The sequence below is a fragment of the Podarcis filfolensis genome, assembly GCF_964270895.1.
Source record: "Podarcis filfolensis genome assembly, chromosome: 6".
Classification (NCBI taxonomy): Eukaryota; Metazoa; Chordata; class Lepidosauria; order Squamata; family Lacertidae; genus Podarcis; species Podarcis filfolensis.
Window position 1 is genome coordinate 53,484,020 of NC_139609.1, and position 16,603 is coordinate 53,500,622.

At 44.4% G+C, this 16,603-nt stretch overlaps 2 protein-coding genes across 6 annotated transcripts in view; one reads left to right on the forward strand and one right to left on the reverse strand.

Moving 5' to 3' along the window:
- The window catches only part of BRPF3 (bromodomain and PHD finger containing 3), a 34,677-nt gene extending 32,667 nt beyond the window's left edge, over positions 1-2,010 (forward strand). For all 4 annotated transcript variants that reach the window (XM_083617908.1, XM_083617910.1, XM_083617911.1 and 1 more), the window contains 2 exons: positions 375-529; positions 935-2,010. In XM_083617908.1, coding sequence (XP_083474034.1) covers positions 375-529; positions 935-1,118 — 339 coding nt within the window. In that variant the 3' untranslated portion in view covers positions 1,119-2,010. The remainder of the gene's footprint in view (positions 1-374; positions 530-934) is intronic.
- Positions 2,011-6,136: 4,126 nt separating this feature from the next.
- LOC310764312 (armadillo repeat-containing protein 12-like) lies at positions 6,137-11,488 on the reverse strand. 2 transcript variants are annotated; one of them, XM_083617925.1, is made up of 6 exons: positions 11,275-11,486; positions 9,895-10,043; positions 8,178-8,312; positions 7,563-7,736; positions 7,244-7,315; positions 6,137-6,541 (listed from the first exon to the last, which is right to left on the reverse strand). In XM_083617925.1, exons 1-6 carry the CDS (start codon positions 11,411-11,413, stop codon positions 6,182-6,184), a joined length of 1,029 nt encoding a protein of 342 aa, XP_083474051.1. In that variant the 5' UTR covers positions 11,414-11,486; the 3' UTR covers positions 6,137-6,181. The 2 variants fall into 2 exon arrangements, with proteins under 2 accessions (XP_083474051.1, XP_083474052.1); XM_083617926.1 differs by lacking the exon at positions 8,178-8,312 and having other exon boundaries at positions 11,275-11,488.
- Positions 11,489-16,603: the final 5,115 nt, after the last annotated feature.

Here is a 16,603-nt window from a genome sequence, read left to right on the forward strand (position 1 = left end):
CTTAATTCTGACCAGTTTAAATACAGAGTGAAAATAAGCTGTGATTTCTGAACTTTTTAGCTAAAACAGCTTCCAGCCTTATTACCTCTAGGCTCTGCCCTGCTGCACATAATTCTTTGCCCTTGCTAACTTCTTCTTCACAATTTTCTTGGATCCATGCTTCTTCCACCTAAATGCTTAGATGGTTGTGAATTCTTGATTGCAATCAAGAATTCACATTCTACTACCATAGATGAGATTTCTTCGCTACCCACTCATCCTCTCCCTGGTTTCCTTGGGTGCTACAGAACAGGGCTTTTATCTTCAGGCAGAATTTCTAAGATCGGTGATGAGTTTCCATAATATAACCTGCGTATTTTGCCTTGTGTTTTTAGATAATTGACCCTGACATGCCTCGCGAGGGCCTCCTTCACAATGGAGTCCCAATTCCCGTCCCTCCTCTGGAGGTATTGAAGTTAGGAGAGCAGAGGCAAGCAGAAGTTGGAGAAAAGCTTTTCCTTGTCCTTTTCTTTGACAACAAGAGGACATGGTGAGTAAATGTAAACAGGTTAAGGAAAGAACATTTTTTTGACTGCAGAGTATCAAGAAGTTATACTGATGAATTTGCAGCTTAAAGTTTAAGCACCCAGAAGGTAGGAGGGAAGACCTGCCATTTCTTCCTTCCCCTTTTGGCACCAAGCAGAGTCGTTACACAACTTCCTTCTTTTGGAGGGTGTACATGTCACAATATTATTCATCAGACTTAATTGACATTCCTTGAGGGTTTTGTTTCCAGTTAAAATGAATAGCAACAAACATGTCTGTAAATTTGGAAATAAATCTTTGCAGTCTGGGAGAAAGCTAAGGCTCAGGATCATTGGAAATAGATTTCCTTGTGTTTTCTTATGCATTCTCATCCATAATTTTTGCCTCTTTATGTGCTCTTGAACTGCAGGCAGTGGCTTCCACAGGAAAAAGTTATTCCTCTTGGAGTAGATGACACAGTGGATAAACTAAAGATGATGGAGGGACGAAAAACCAGCATCCGCAAGTCTGTCCAGGTGGCATATGACCGGGCCATGATCCATATGAGTCGAGTTCGGGGAGACCACCCTTTTGTCACACCAAATTATCTGTAGGGACTGAAAGAGCCTGCTCTGCCCTTCCTGCTCTTTCTGGAAATAATGCCTGCATCTATAGGCACAGTGGGTCTCGGGTCACTGATCAGTAGGGGATTCTCCCTGCTTGGAGGACGGTGTGAATGCTATGTCTGTTTGCGTTCGTAACAGAGATGCACTATTCCTAGTAGTAGGGAAAGCAGCTGTAAAGTATCTGATATGTGCCATAAAGCCTGTCTGGATTCTTTCTGAGTCTGTCTCAATGAAGAGCCAGCAGGAAATGAAGTGATGTAATAGTCTGACTAGGAAGAGGATGTCAGGAGCAGCTGCAATGTCCTGCCGTGGCCTTGGTTATAGGGCAAGGGAGAAGCTGAACTCATTTGGCGATTGGAATGCAAGTCTCACGAGTCTCTTGTGTTTCATTCTTCAGCTAGTCCCGAGTTCAGCTAACGAAGAATCACCTGGAGCCTGCCACTGCTATAAATAATCCTTTATCCTTTAGATGACTCTTGTGTGCCAAATTTAATATTCAACATACTTTTTCATGTTATTTTAAAAAGCACTGGTTTGCCCCACTGCATTTATACATTTAAAGGCTAGTCTAGAAACCTCATGCCTAGGTTTAAATAGGTTTTTATGTTAGATCTTACTGACAGGAAGGATAGAGATAATATTTTGGTGGGTTTTCCCTCCTCCCTCATGCACATTTAAATGCACAGAGCTTTAAATATGAAGATGAAATCACTTGTGAAATGTTTTGTGTGATTACATTTATGAAGTAGTTTTTACATTTCAACTTCAGGTTAATAACATGTTTGAAACTGGGCAGAACAGTATTTTAAATCTTCTTTTGGGAAGCACCTAGTCCGCTGGAGCAATGCTGTTAAGTACTAAGATTTACTAGGATAGGACACGACAAAAACAGAACCTTGTTGGTTTTAAAAACTTCTAGCACATAGCTCCATTTTAGGGGTGCTGCTTACAGAAGTTCTGTCCGAGTAAGAGCTGCCTCATTCGCTTCTGTACATCATCACCCTGACCCATAAAGCTGCATGATTGCTGGATGTCTATAGAGGAGGCTGGCTGTATGCAGAAACAGGTTTCCATGTGGCCATTGTTCACCTCGTGGCATGTGCAGAGATTTCTCCCCCTTTAAATGGTGCAGTACCTGCTTGCATAGAGTGCCATGTGTGTATTGCCGTGTGGAGCTTTGGGTCAGGGCATTAGTGTCAAACTGCAGGGGGGGCCACTAGGTGGCGCATCGGAAGATGGCTGACAATAACATCTCTCCGACCCACACGAGGTAATTTGGAGGCTATGATGGGGGTAATTAGCCTCCTTAACCCCCCCAGGATTGTGGGGAGGACGGCCCTTGCCTGCTGTGCCCTATACCACCCCCAAATTTGTGGGGGTCGGGGCACTAGGCACAAAGCCCTCCTGTGGGATTCCGGCACTCCTGGACGCCGTCCCTGATTCGCGCCGCTAGTTGCAAGCGTCTTCAAAAGAAACAATTTGGATGAGATAAATTGCACATGCTTCAAGGAAAAAGGGGAGTAAAGATACATCAAGAATTTGGCTTTGTAATTTGGAATTTATGTGATGTGATTTAATTTGATGTGATTGGCCAGTTAATAAAAATTATTTAAAAACAAACAAACAAACAAACTGCAGTTCCCCTTTGCCCTCAAAATTCCCATCTTGTTTTGGGTTGAATTTGGAACAGTGTCTGTTTTCTTGCTCACCAGAACACATTGCAGTTTCACCCTTAGCTTCCCCCAAATATATTTCTTTCTCTATGAACCTTCGTTACTGGAATCCGTTAAAGTCAAGTGTGCAACTCCTCCGAGAATCCTAGCTTTTAACTTGCATGCGCTGGAAAAACAGGGAAAGCTGAAGTTTGCAAGTTGACAAAGCATTTCACATTTGAATTCTGATTTGTCTAGATTTCTCTATGTCTTTTTAAGCGTTACAAACCAAAGGTGCAAAGCAAGATTGTAATTTTAAAATATAATTGTTTCTTTTCTTTTTAACTCAGTATTTTTTATTATTTTAATTTTTCTTCATACTAAAGAGATTGTGGAACAAAATGTTAATAATAAGGGGGAAATCACTGCCATTTCTATGTGGTCTACTTTTTTTAAAAGTACCACATCTTATATATTGGGGACATAAAACCACACTTTATGGAAAATATCTGTAACATATTAAGAATAAGAATAGGATTTTTTTTTTAAAAAAAGTTGATAATGCCTAAAGAGTGTGGCTGTGGAAGGAACTTCTGTACATAGTTGTAAAATACTATTCTAAATTATTCAGGCCGATTGTTACCATTCTTGAAGTCCTCGGTTGTATTGCTGGGTCTTTTGTATGCACACAGTGTAATTAATTTAAAGCAACATACACTTTTCCCAGGTTGTAGCTCAGCTGTGGACTTGTGACTTATGTATAACTGTTTTAAGATCTTGCATTTTACTTTTTTCATTTTTAAAAAATTACATTTTAAGGATTTGAATTGGCTAATATCCTGCTGTTGCTATGGGACCTAAACGTGACTTGTCAGTCTGCTGTAAAGCACAGATGGCTCTATTTATTATAGAAAGTGAGTTTATTTGCTTTCTAGAAATGTTTATATCAGATGGTATAAAAGAGGTAATAAAATTCTATGCTTGTAAAGAAAAAAATGCTAATTTTACCTACTATAATCTGACTGTCTGAAGCTATATTTTCTCTCTGAGAAATAAATGTTCTAATGTAAAATAACTAACTGAATTGTCTTGGGAGATCCTTGACCTGACATCTGGACATTGAAATGTAATGTGAATTTTCCTAAGTCCCAAGCATTCAGCAGTTTTCATATACAGTACCTCCTTTCTTGGAAACCTGTGTGCTCCCAAAGCTTTTCCTCAATTATATTTAAGTGTCAGATTTCGTAGAATGTTGAAAAGTTGACAGATTCATTTCTTTAAGGAAAATGTGGACCATTTTCAAGAAAAAACTTCCCAAAATGATATGTCAAACACACATCTGTAAAACAGCACAAAAATCTCAAAACAGGATTTGAAATCTTTACCAAAAGCCACAAGGATCAGCACTAATCCAGCATAAATATCAAAATTGGGCAAAAATTTGGTAGTAGTATCGGGAAATGGGAAGGTTTAAAATGCAAGGACACTAAACACATAAGCCTGGAAAATACCTAAAAGGTGATGTTTTTATCTGTCACATGTGTAGTTTGTCCCCACTCCAGCCCTGCCAGTCTCAAACTTTCATGATTTTAGGCTTGCAAGGAAGAGCTCTCAGGCTACTGTGGTAAATTGAACTTACGGGTAAGCAGCCTGTGTAATGTTATCCACAACAAATCTTTTTACAGCCATACTTCCAATGCTTGTGGAGTGGGATACAAATTGAGTATATGCTGCAGCAATCTCATGGTGATTTTCTGCCCGTTGCAAATGCTGTGTGAATCCACATAACACATAATCAGTGTGTCAAACTGGATTGTATGAATTGGTTTACAGAACTGGGAACAGGCCACTTTATGGGATAGAATTATATTAGTTCAGCAGCGGCTTTTGTCATTGGGTCTGCTCATATGGGAAGGACTTTGGACAGATGTGTTTCTCCTCTGGTTCTTGGAGGGCATTCTGGATTCTCCATGGTAGAAACTCCTCTTGCTGGGAGGGAAGTGACTCATGTTTCTTGACATAGCTCCTTTAAGGAGGGACATCTCTCCTTTCCCCAGCTACCCTACCTAGTGGCAGATAAATTATTGGGGCTTGCATCCCTTTGTGACTAGTTGGTTTTAACAAGGCAGCACAACCCCAAAGAAACATGTGGACCAATGGAAGCCATTCATCAAGGCTTTATTGAATCCTGGATGCATAATCAGAGAGATCAAGTGATAATAGCAATATTTCTCTTTGGTTTGGTCCCAACAGAATGAAGAGTTTGATCACTTAGCCAGCTCATATTCTGGTAGCTCCCATGAAGGAGCAATCTTCCTCACTCCATGCTCAGTACTTGGCTGGCACAGACCATAGTCTGCTGTAGGGACTGGGTGCCATTCCATCCATCCATGTACAAAACAAGAGTTTAGATGGAAGAATCTGAAGTTTGTATTGATTGATTCTGTGTTTGTAGAGCAGTGGCTAATAATCAAGTTTCACGAACATCCAAAATATTGTGACAGAAGTGAAGAATGGAGCCTGATTGCTTCGTAGGGCACATTTGGTAATTGGGTGTTAAGTATTTTATTTGTGATTTGATGTCTTGAAGTCATGCAGGAAGCAAGAGAGAAAGTCAACAAGTTCGCGCCTTGTTAATTTGATTTATCCTCCATTGTCCCTTCCCCCACTTACCACCTTCTCAGTCCACTTGGTGCATCTGTTGCCTATGAAAAATCAGACTATAATAAGCCATTTAAGGGTACAAGCCTGTATTTAGGCCTATACTGTCTGGGAAGCCAAAAGGTATAAGGTGGGAGTGGAAAAATGCCGGATACAACTCAACCAGTGAACATACGCCAGCACAACTTTGTGGATATGCCAGTGGAACTCCATGCAACACTGCACTGCCAGGACAACGCTGCTGGTGGAATGACCAAAAAGGAGGAAAGACGTGGGAATGATGAATGAGTAGACAGATGACAGCTCCTGTACTATCAACCCTACTCCTAACATCAGCACAATACCATTTCCAGAACTCAATGACGACTGGCTCCTTGTATGGCTGGCTGAGATGATGTCAGCCCATGATTGGTGGGCGCCAGTAGTGTTGCCATGGGCACTGGGGTGTGTGGCTGTTGCTCCATTCCATGTTACTTGCTCCTCAAATTTGTGCTGGGCTTTGCTAGATACTGTCGATAAGTTACTCCAACCTTGTGGTGGTGCAACAAGACTAAGATTGCTCTTCTTTTTTCTTAGGAGCACAACAGTAGTCTGCCACAGACTTAACCTCACAACTGCTTCTCTAAGAACGGCTTAGGCAGGTCACACCTCACCACATCAGTTCTCCCCCAAACCATTACTTTCGCTCCGTGGTTTCTGTTTAAAATAATTTAATTATCTCTTAAATCCTACAAGGGCTTAACAGCCCGATTTAATGAGTGAGCTGCCAATTTTGGAGTCAGAAAAGAAGGTAGAATCATAGTTGTGGAGGAAAGCCATCTCCCCTTCCTCGTTGAGCTGGAGCTTCAGGATGACCCTGCAGGCCTGGATCTGCACCTCTTCCTCGGGGTGAATGATGAGTGAGAGGAGCCGGTCAGCTAGGCGGGAATCGTCCCCAAAAAGGACCTCATGAAGGGACGACTCATTGTACTGCCAGCTCACTGACTGGTACTGGGGAGTCAGGCGACCCTCACAAAGCCGTTCCACAAATACCAGCAGCTCAAAGAGAAGGTTTCCAGGTCGTGAAGGTTGGAAGAGGTGGAGGAAATCTGGATGGACCTTTAAAAAGAAGCAGACCAGGTTGATTTTGTTTTAAAGGACAAGGCTTGGGCCTGCAGGTCCTACCCATCTGGATGACTAACTCCAGATTCTTCAGGCGGAAACCAAACGCCACCCTCCTGATCTTTCTATCTGGCCCTTTGAACTCCCCCTGGGCCGCACCCTCCCCAGCCACATTCTGCCCATTTTTGCCACCAACCCCACTCACTGCTGGTATGTGGTTCTCAGAAGGTTGCCCAGAAAGGAAGGCAGCCCTCAGGCTAAAAATGACTGTATCCCTGTTCTACTAGGAAGTCATCCCAGGCAGCAGGAAGACAATGCACTTTTCTCTGCCCTGTTAATGCTGCTGCATTAAGCTGCAGCAGACATGGAAGGCGAATTGCTGCCAGTGGTGTAGTGGTTAAGAGAGGTGGACTCGTAATCTGGGGAACTGGGTTCGTGTCTCCGCTCCTCCACATGCAGCTGCTGGGTGACCTTGGGCTAGTCACACTTCTCTGAAGTCTCTCAGCCCCACTCACCTCACAGAGTGTTTGTTGTGGGGGAGGAAGGGAAAGGAGAATGTTAGCTGCTTTGAGACTCCCTAGGGTAGTGATAAAGCGGGATATCAAATCCAAACTCTTCTTCTTCTTCTTCTGCCTTCTGGCACCTTTTGCTTCTTTCCTCTCCCAGGTTTCCCAACAAAGACAGGACTGAAATCCTTACCTGGCAGTTCATGATGTCAAATAACAGAGCTTCCTTTTGGGCTAGCGTGCCAAGGAATTTTAGAACCTGCACCTGAAAAAGACAGTTGCAAGTATTACAGGTGAGGTGTCTCACTCTTGTTTTATGGCTTCCACTTAATGCCCTCACAGGATTTAGGACAGGGGTGAGGGACCTGTGGCCGTCCAGATGTTTTTTGAGCTACAACTTCCATCACCCCTTGATGATTGGGCATGGTGGCTGGGGCTGTTGGGAGTCCCACAACATCAGCAGTTCTCCATCCCTGATTTAGGAGTTGGGTACAAGGGATAAGCCTTGGTACCTGACACAAAGTGTTTCCCATCTGCAGAATTTCCATGAAGGCCGGCATAAGCTTCTTCACCAGTGGAAATGTGTGATCTGACAATGGGAGCCCATTCAGCAGCCTCAGTCCAGCAGCATGTAAGTCGTGGTCCCAGATGCTGGCGACCATTTCGAGAACCTTGGGGAAAAACTCCTGCAGAAAACATAGTGTTTTATGGTCACTGTGGGTTACTTTGTGTGACTGAATTGTCCCCTCTGGTGATACGTAAATGCCTCTTCCTTGCAGTTGTACGCTGAAGCAAGAAGACCACCCATTTTCTTCTTCTTACGGAATGATATGGTAGGAAACATACTTAACAGATCAGATGGCCACAGCTAACAACAGTCAAATGTGCTGTTCATAGCTCAAGTACTATCATAGATCTAACGCCATGAGCAGAGTTTTCATAGGACTTTCCATTACTTTAGATCCTTTCATAGCTTCTCAAAAAAGTCCGTTCACTTGTTCAAACCACAAGCCATAGAATGATGAGACACCAAATGATGTCAAATGGCAAGCCTTCTTGTGGGAATCAGTCGAGATCCATTGCATGTAGCCTGATACGAAAAAGCACTGAGGGGTACAAACAATCACCTGAATCCTAATTCTAAACTTCCAAATGCCAGTGAAGGCCTTGAGGGCATGCAGAGTCTGAATCTTGATGCCAATGTCTGGATCATCCAGGAAGGAGGCCACCAGTTTGATATCCTCATACGTACAGGCAGAAGCCTGGAAAAATAGAGCATGCAAAGTCAGAGGGATGTTAGGTTAGGTTTATTACATTTATTTGTTGCTTCCCACTAAATAAAAGTTCTAAGCCAGGCTTCCTCAACCTTGGCCCTCCAGATGTTTTGAGACTACAATTCCCATCACCCCTGACCACTGGTCCTGCTAGCTAGGGATCATGGGAGTTGTAGGCCAAAAACAAGTGGAGGGCTGAGGTTGAGGAAGCCTGTGCTACGCAATTTGCATCCTAGGTCAAAAAATACCCTAATAAAATCACATATGAATTGAAAACATATTTAACAATACAATAACACAATAACACTCAGGAAAACAAAAGCACATTTGCTACTGAAAAATGAGAAGGTTAGTTCCAGGCAGGCCTTCTTGGAGAGGCTCTATTGGGGGCTACTATGGAGAAGGCCCATCTCTCATTGCCACCCTCTTAACTGTCCTCAGAGGGCCACACAGAGAAGGGCCTCATGTGATGGTCTCAGGATCCACACAGGTTCATAAAGGTAAAGGTAAAGGGACCCCTGACCATTAGGTCCAGTTGTGACCGACTCTGGGGTTGCGACGCTCATCTCGCTTGGACAAAACCATTCATTCATTCATAGCACTTATATTCCACCTTTGTAGCTCCAGACCAAAACCACTCAAGGCAGCTAACGGGAGATAATTAAAAAGACCATCGCAAGAAACAGCAAAATCCAAGCAAACAAGTGGCAGATAAAATTAACAAAAGAAAAGGAATATATGGGGGGAGGAAAGGAAAAGAACCAAAACAAAAAAGAAGCGAGCCAGCAAAATTAACTCACATTCACACCAAAGGCCCACCAAAATTCTAGGTAGTGGCCAAAGGAGCCAGGTGGATTTCTTGAGGCAGGGAGTTTCATAGGGTTGGTGAAACAACTGAGACATCCCTTTTACATTCCCTTTTACATTCTGAGTCCTCCAAAAATGTGCATTCTTCTGAGGGATTTGCCTCTCACTTTGCAGCAACTAGCCAGAACGCAAGACTGTTGGCCAAAATAGCCCACTTTAAATATGGCTTTGCCCCAATCAGTCAAAAAATAGGTGTGTGTGTGTAAAACTCTCCCCCAATCACCATTTCTCCCCTTGTAATCCACTATCCTCTCTCTCACACACAGCTCTTTTTGCCTTAAACCAGACTCCAGTATCAGAGCCCTGCTGGGAGATAAGTGGCTGGTGGGAAGGATTGCCAGTGGAGGGGGCAGTGGAGGACAGGAGGAGAGTTTAAATCAAAGACCCATTTTTAGATGCACAGGTTGCCATCATCAGGTGTAGCTTTGGTCATGAACAGTGGCGGACTTTGGGCTCTCAAATTTCAGCAGTGCCATGTGTGATGCTAAAATTTGGTGCCCCCTCACCTCTCCCACTCTGTTCTACAGCATTGCTGTGGTGCCCCCTGGCACCCAGTGCAGCCCAACCGGTTGTGCTACCTTAAAAGTGCCTCTGTCCTGAACTTGGTTACTTGGGTGAAACCTGGCTGGCCAACGCACACTTGATTTCCTTGGACTTGCTCTTCCACCACTGTACTTTACATCATGCAGTTCTGGAGCCTCACCTCATTGTCCAGCAGATAAACACACCGGGTGATGCCATGGAGTAGCATATTCCTGGAGTAGTCATCTAGCTTTGGATTGAGGGTGTTCAGGAGTCCCCTGAGTTCTCCAGAGTCCAGCACAGTTTGACTCTGGTGCTCTATGGCGAGTTCTAAACACAGGAAAGGAAGGAAGGCAAGAGATCCCGAGGGGGGCAAGGAGGCAAAAAGAGCAGTGATAGGTGAGCTGAATGGAGCATGTCGTACTAAATGGAATAACGTGTTTCGACATGGAAAGCATTAGAGCTCAGTGGGAGAGTATCTGCTTTTCTGGTAGGCAGATCCCAGGTTCAACCCTTGATATGTCCAGGTAGGGGTCGGGAAAACCCATGTTTGAAATGCTGGATGGCCGCTGCCCAACATTATGGACAACATTATGGACAACATTATGGACAACTCTGAGCTAAATAGACCAAATACTCTCAGTATATGGCAGCTTCTGACAGTGTGTTGTCTTCTTCAAAGGTCATATGTTTATGCTATCTCCTATTTCAGCAAAGTCCTCTCTCAGGAGGAGGATCTGTCCTTCTCAGGAGGAGGAGGATGCTATTGCAAGGAGCGCAGCCAGTTAGAGGGACCTGATATTTAATTCATGGCAGTTCACATTTCATTAAGCAGATTGCTTCAGCCCAGAGAGATGCACAAAGCTAAGACGTCTACAACCGGCACTTGCAAGGTGGGTATTAGAAGACAACACAGACCCAAAAGAAGCAACTCGACAAGTATTTCTAAATCAGAGATGCAAATTTGAGAGCAAATATATTCCTTTGCTGCACGCTTTCAGAGATCATGTATGAGATTTAAATTTAAAAAACTCTGCCCAGTCTGGCTGGGGGAAAGGCCTTGGGTGTGGCCTTCCTGCCTGAACTCCATTGGCTATTGGTAGATATCTGAGAGCCTGTTTTATGGCTGATTAGCAGAACGTGGCACCATGCAATAGTGCATACGGCATTTGTTTCAGCAAATGTCTATACCATTCTCACATATTCAGCGGGAGCCTATCCAAAAGACCAATTCCCTCCATACTGTTTGCTTGGAGAGCCAGTGTGGTGTAGTGGTTAGAGCATTGGACTAGGACCTGGGAAACCAGAGTTTGAATCCCTACTCAGCCATGAAGTTCACTGGGTGAATTTGGGCCAGTCACTGCCTCTCATCCTAACCTATCTCATAGGGTTGTTGTAGGGATTAAAAATGGGGTGGGCGGGGGGTGGGGGAGAGAATCATGTACGCTACTTGGAACTCCAAGAAGAGCTGGGATATAAATGTGATAGATAGACAGATGGCTGTTGAGAGTTAAACCAGGGCCTGTGAAAATTGCCATGCTGGGAGCATTACATGACTCACTGGCTAAGGTCAGTGGCTCTGGGTTGTAGGGAGGGCTCTTGATCCCTGCCATGATGGTCTTGGCCATTAGGAAGATAGCTCCAGCTCCTGTTGCCGCAGATACCACGTTTTTTGTTGTCACCAGCTCAAAATACTTCATCTCCTCTCCTCGAACTCCCAGGGATGTAGATAGAGCCCTGGGCGCTGACCTCAAGCAGGCCCTCCAATGGAAATACTAGATTGCTCTCGGCATGGTTTGTGATGTCATCAGATTCCACCAGGACATCTGTGACACACCGTCCGAGAAGGTGCAGCAAGCAGGTCCCCCCCGGGTTCTCCGATATCAGTGCAGGAGGACATGGAAGCCTGTGCTGAGCTATGCAAAGGGAGCTGAATAATAATGATAATAATAATAATAATAATAATAATAATAATAATAATAATAATAATAATTGTATCCCTACTATCTGGCTGGGTTGCTCTAGCCACTCTGGGCTGCTTCCAGCATATACAAAAACATAATAAAACATTAAACATTAAAAACGTCCCTATACAGGGCTGCCTTCAGATGCCTTTTAAAGGTTGTATAGTTACTTATCTCCTTGACATCTGATGAGAGGGTGTTCACAGGGCGGGTGCCACTACTGAGAAGGCCCTCTGCCTGATTCCCGGTAACCTCACTTCTCACTGTGAGGGAACCACCAGAAGGCCCTCAGAGCTGGACCTCAGTGTCTAAGCTGAATGGTGGGGGTGGCTGGTGAATGTTTTCCCACTGAATTTTATAGACAAAGTTGTCATACCTGCCACAGCAGGGGAGGAGGGGACCTGCCCCAGTTCCAGACACCGGGTCAGCAAGGACAGGGGACTTTGCTCCCTCCTCAACAGTGTCCCCAAGTACACCCCTTTATTTTTCTCCCACAGAAGTGAATGGTAGCGGAGTGAGGGAAGTGTACCACTTGAAAACAACTCTTCAGCCCAACTGATGCCCAACCCCCCTCCAAAAGAGATTCCCTAGGAGGAGTACAATAAATCAGTCCATCTGAGACTTCTGTTCTTAGAGACACCTTGCATTCCTTCAGCAGCCCCTGCAATTTATATGCTCACCCTCCCATCCTATCGATGGCCAATCATAGATGCAAATGGCAGTATGCCAACTTTTCTGTACATGTTGTGGTGATGCCACTGTTTTCACACACCCCACCACCCCTCCATCAGTTGCTCACAATCGCTCACAGAGAGAAGCCCTTTGCACCTCTCCTCACCTCAGCAGAGAAAGGAGGGTGACTAACCACTCCTCACATCTAATGAAATGTGGGCATGGCTGAGGGGTTGGAGAGGCAGAGCCAGTGGAAAGAGGAACTGAGCAGGAACAGAACTATGTGGGAGGGCCCAATGATAAGCCCACATTTCCCCTGTTTTTTATGGCCTCCAAGGGCAGAAACAAACCTTTATGTGCAATGTAATGATAGGTAAAGGTAAAGGGACCCCTGACCGTTAGGTCCAGTCGTGGCTGACTCTGGGGTTGCAGCACTCATCTTGCTTTATAGGCCGAGGGAGCCAGCGTACAGCTTCCGGGTCATGTGGCCAGCATGACTAAGCCGCTTCTGGCGAACCAGAGCAGCACACGGAAATGCCGTTTACCTTCCCACCAGAGCGGTACCTATTTATCTACTTGCACTTTGACATGTTTTCAAACTGCTAGGTTGGCAGGAGCAAGGACCAAGCAACAGGAGCTCACCCCGTCGCGGGGATTCAAACCACCGACCTTCTGATCAGCAAGTCCTAGGCTCTGTGGTTTAACCCACAGCGCCACCCACGTCCGAATGTATTGATAGGGACATGTTTATTTATGTTAGGTGTTGTATCTGCAATTCTTCCAGTTTTGCCCTGCTCCTACTCCTCCCAGGCTGTCTTCTTTTCTTATTTCTTGGGATGAAACTTCTCTTTTTCCTGTTCTGACCCCACAGCCTGAGTGCTCTGGAGTCTTCCTACAGATCCTGCAGCTTATCGGCTCACAGGGCAACAGATCAAATCATGCTCACATCTTTGCCAAAAAGAGATCTCAGGAAAGTATGGGGGGGGACCCAGTTTTTGCCTTTCTTCTGCTGGTGTAACTAAACTAAACTCAGAGGGTATAGATCTGACATGGAACGAGAACGAATAAAAGGAGAATGTGAACATCTTGTGCTATGCTTATGTTGCTGGGTGAACAACAGGACTTCCTGCCAGAAGATGGCGACAGCAACCAAATATTATGTGGCTTTATTCCTTAGCACTGGAACTCTACCAGCAGTGTGGGCCAAGTATTGCCTATGTCACACTTACCAGGTAGATATGAGCATCAAAGGCTTGATTTCCTTTCTGTTCCTTCTTTGTTTTTAGTTCAGGGTAGGCTAGGCTTCAGGCTTGCAGGAACTATTTTGTTGCATTTTTTACTAGAACCCCCAAAGGCTCTCAGCTGGAGCCAGTTGTCAAACAGTGGTGGGAGAAGGGGGGAGCATATCCAGATATAAGGAGCAGAGCGTCTCTGAAGACATGCGGAGGCCAGGGATTTGTTTTCAGTACTCACAGGCCTGCCACACCAAAACCCACTCCTGCTTATCCCCGCCTCCCAGCTTTCCTTATCTCAGCAGCCTAATAAATCAATCCTTCTTGAACTACTGCAGGGACGGTGAACCTTCTGGAGGTTGTTAGACTCCATCTCCCGTCTGCCCCAGCCAGCATGGTCAATGGTCAAGGATTATGGCAGTTGTAGTCCAGCAACATTTGAAGGTCCACGGGTTCCCCAACCCTTGTTGTTGTTGTTTAGTCGTTTAGTCGTGTCCGACTCTTTGTGACCCCATGGACCAGAGCACGCCAGTCATTTCTGTCTTCCACTGCCTCCCACAGTTTAGTCAAACTCATGCTGGTAGCTTCGAGAACACTATCCAACCATCTCGTCCTCTGTCGTCCCCTTCTCCTTGTGCCCTCCATCTTTCCCAGCATCAGGGTCTTTTCCAGGGAGTCTTCTCTTCTCATGAGGTGGCCAAAGTATTGGAGTCTCAGCTTCAGGATCTGTCCTTCCAGTGAGCACTCAGGGCTGATTTCCTTCAGAATGGAGAGGTTTGATCTTCTTGCAGTCCATGCAGTCAAGAGTCTCCTCCAGCACCATAATTCAAAGGCATCAACTCTTTGGCGATCAGCCTTCTTTATGGTCCAGCTCTCACTTCCATACATCACTACTGGGAAAACCATAGCTTTAACTATACGGATCTTTGTTGGCAAGGTGATGTCTCTGCTTTTTAAGATGCTGTCTAGGTTTGTCATTGCTTTTCTCCCAAGAAGCAGGTGTCTTTTAATTTTGTGGCTGCTGTCACCATCTGCAGTGCTCATGGAGCCCAAGAAAGTAAAATCCCCAACCCTAACCACCTGCAAATCACTTAGAGATCTACCAGTAGTTCCCAATCTACCTTCTGCCCATCTCTGCTTTAGAACACATGTTTTAGTAATTCTCTTTTTTTTTTGCCCAGAGAACCTTATTAATTTACTTTATGGAAGATTTTGATGCTTTCAGATAATAAAAAAAGCCTTGCATTCTGCTTGCCATGAGATATGGGCATGTAGGTCTGGAGATGCTTCAAAACCACCTGTGTGGTGCTAGCTACACACACACACACACACACACACACACACAGAGAGAGAGAGAGAGAGAGAGAGAGAGAGAGAGGAGTAGAAAGAAGAATGCTTGTATACAAATTTCAAAAAGTTAAATGATCTTGGGAAAAAGCAAACTGGAGAAATTCTCATGATGATCCTTTAGTTAGTCAAATGAATAGCCCCACACCAGCCCAAAGGCACAAACTGGTAAGAATACATTACAAAGCAAATATAAATTATATAGTTGAAACTCATTTAAGCAGATAATGCTTCACAAAACCTTTTCAGAAACACACACTCACCAGTGTATTCAGCTTCTCCAACACACCCACCCACACAACACTGTATTCACTTGGGTACCCAAAGCCAGACATATAGAAATTCTGGCATATCTCCAGGGGGGGATGGGAGTTCTATAGAGAATGCTTTTCTGCGTGGTGAAGCTGTTCTCATTTGATGCAAGGACAGTAGCCTCAAGGGGGCACTCTCTTTCATAGTTAGAAATCACAAGAGGGCATTACAGAAGAGGCAGGTACGTTGGGCTAAGCTGTACAGTGCCTGGAATTGTTCCTGAAAGAATATGAGGAATAATGCAGACGCTGCAACATTGGGGTAACATGCTCCCAGCTGCGCTTTGCTCCAGGGCTGGCCATCTGTCTTGCTGGCACAGCAGGCAGGAAGACCAAAAAATGCACATACAGACTTGCCTAATGTATCGTGTCCTGCCTGATGGGGACAAACGCCTCCACATGCCTCTTATGTTTAGGGGCAGAGCTTCATCTGGTGGCTGGTGCAATGGAATACGTTTGCATTCACAGAGCAGACCTTTTGTGACACATACATACATGCCCTACACATCAGGTCACAACTCCCCAAGTGAAGTAAAGCCTCCGTGTGTGCTGCTGCTTTCTCTAACGCAGTTGTAAAAATGTACATTGGTGGAAAACGCACAGTTTGCAGTGTCATCTGCATGTTTTCTGCACTGACAAGAATTGAAAGAGAGAGAAATAGTCAAGAGAGCCTCAAATGTGTTTTTCCAATGTTTCACATTAAACTGTGCAGCCATGACAGGTGATGCCTATAGATTGAATGGGCTGAAGGGTTCCAGTTGTACAGACACAGGTAGCAACTCTGCACACCTGCATAAAGAGCAATCAACCAAGCAACTGAAGGGGGGGAAATCAAACCAAGTTAAAAGTAATGCAGACCAACCTTACAGCTGAAATTAAGTAAAGGTAAATTGTACTCGTCGGAAGGGATAACTCTTGTCTGTTTCAGTTGTTTCCATTTATCAGTTTTCCAATTAAATCCAGTTCTCCACATTTCTGCAGCAATTTGTGAATTAAAAACACAAAATCTTTGCAAAACTTAAATCAGCATTTTAGTGTGAATTTCTTCTAATAAACACATTTTTGTATATAGTTTTGATTAACATACACTGTTTTGCAATGCATGGTTGTAAGCTATTTCCATGACGTGTTCATTTTTATGCCTATTTTCTTTGGAGAATTTCATCACAAAATTTGGTTAAGTGCAAACTTCAAAGGGTAGCTATGCTTTGGTTTGTGCATTGGTTCACAAAGTGCGGAATGGGTCATTTCTCTTTAAGATGCAAGCAAAATAGAGTTAGTTCCCCATCCCTATATGCTTGTGTAGTGAGATATAAGAGTCTTAGCAGCAATAGCAATAGGAGTTTCCCCACTTCTGACCTCTA